Below are 1,838 nucleotides of genomic sequence, written 5' to 3' on the forward strand. Positions count from 1 at the left end.
GCGCGCCCCCCCGCTGCTCTGGGAGGGTGTTGTATCAAACATTTCTCACTATCAGGGGCCTGAGAGGTCGTCATCACTATGTGACGTGAGTAATCTCACTTTCATGTTGGGCGGCAGCAACCTTCTTCCGAGGAAGTCAGCGGTCTCGTGAGCCTTGGTTATTGGGCAGTGGGCGAGGGGTTTGGTTTTGGAGAGAGATGTTTTTCCCCCCCGTGGTGATGTGTGCTGCCCTCGAAAACAATTCCTTCGGGGGGGGGGGGGGGGGGGGGCAAAGCTGCTGGGAAAGTTGCCGGCGGAAGAATTGGCGGTGTGCTTCTGGCTAACAGTTGGCAGTGGGGGGATGCCCCTATTCACTCCCTCGGTGTGGCGATGCTGCTCGAACCTTCACAGGTGCACCACTTTGAGGACATTGGATACCGCCATGGAGAGTTCCACCAGTGCCCCGATAATGCGCCTGGAGGACAGCTGTTGTCTTCGGAAACACTGAACGGCATGAAGGGGACCGTGGAGAGAGAAGGCGGCATCGGGTGTCGATGTGATTGCGGCGACAAGACGGTGTACAACTTTCAAACTATGTGTATGGCTCAACTCAAAGCCCCAACAACACCAGGGAGATCATCATGGCTGCCTTAGAGTAGTAGAAAGCAATGCACTTCTACTTGGGATTATTTGATCTTGAGATTGGGCACATGGCTGTTATGACACCCCCTTGGGCCCTGATCATGGACACTAGCTGCATATAGACTATGTGTCAGAATACTTGAATGACATCCTCTAAATCCTATCCAATCAATCACCGCCATCTATCCAAACACCCTATTGATACATTGGTCATTACGCACCGATAGATAGAAGAAAATAAAGAATAGAGAGGGGGCATGGTTCTAATTGGTAAAGCCCTCGTCGTCGTCTTCCGAGTCGTACTTACCCTGGTAGTCGCCGAGCAGTATGTCATCCACGCCAAGGCCGGTCGGCGAATTCCTGATCCACTCGGTCTCGACGCGGAAGAAGATCCACACCCAGCGGCGGAAGACCTCGAGGAACTGAATGAGGAAGATGGAGCTCTCGAAATCCGTCAGGCGGTCGAGGTGGGGGCTCAGCTTGAGGGCCCAGGTGCACCGCAGCATGAGGTCGAGGGCCATGACGAGGTAGTAGACGAGCGGGGGGTAGAAGAGCAGGCGGCGCCGCAGGCCAAAGGGGTGGTCGGGGCGCTGCGCTCGCGGGCCGGGGCGAAGAGGGTGAGGTCCCAATCCTTGGTGACGTCCCAGTAGAACGAGTAGAGCGAGTTGAGCAGGACGGCGGCGAGCCAGGCGCGGCTGAGGCCTGGCTTGGGCTGATCGGCGGGCAGGCTGCGCTGGATGGCGCTCAAGATGATGACGGGGAATGCGGTCGAGTACTTGGCGGCGTTGGCCAGGTGCTGGCCGCCCCAGCCGGTGGACTCCTTGTAGGGGGCGCGGCGGACGCGGAAGTACTCGGTCAGGCACTGGCGCAGTCGAATGGCGCTCGGAACGGCCATGATGAGGGGCACCATGACGGCGCCGCCGCAGCCGCGATCGGGGCGGGCCGTGGAGGCACCGTTGGGGGTGAAGAACATGCAGAGGGTGACGTAAAGGTCTGCGAGAACCTTGGCGTAGCTTGTCAGGGCATCAGCCAGGAGAATGTCGCCAAACTTGCCGTCCTGCGCCTGGGCGATGCCGCCAATGCTGACGCGGCGCAAGGTCTGAAGAAAGCGAGTGCGGCCATGGTGGGTAAAGGTCCGCAGGGGGAAGAAGAAGACGCCGACCGTGGCCACAAAGAGGGTCATGGGGCATCCAGTCATATTGAATAACGAGTTCGGA

General features: G+C 58.6%; 1 protein-coding gene across 1 annotated transcript; it reads right to left on the reverse strand.

Moving 5' to 3' along the window:
* Window positions 1-665: 665 nt before the first annotated feature.
* Window positions 666-1,819, reverse strand: VDAG_08704 (ERD1 protein; the record flags this gene model as incomplete). Its single annotated transcript, XM_009651021.1, has 3 exons — window positions 666-733; window positions 929-1,211; window positions 1,262-1,819. 3 exons carry the CDS (start codon window positions 1,817-1,819, stop codon window positions 666-668), a joined length of 909 nt encoding a protein of 302 aa, XP_009649316.1.
* Between the last annotated feature and the right edge of the window lie 19 nt (window positions 1,820-1,838).

The sequence above is a fragment of the Verticillium dahliae genome, genomic scaffold, assembly GCF_000150675.1.
Source record: "Verticillium dahliae VdLs.17 supercont1.22 genomic scaffold, whole genome shotgun sequence".
Lineage (NCBI taxonomy): Eukaryota > Fungi > Ascomycota > Sordariomycetes > Glomerellales > Plectosphaerellaceae > Verticillium > Verticillium dahliae.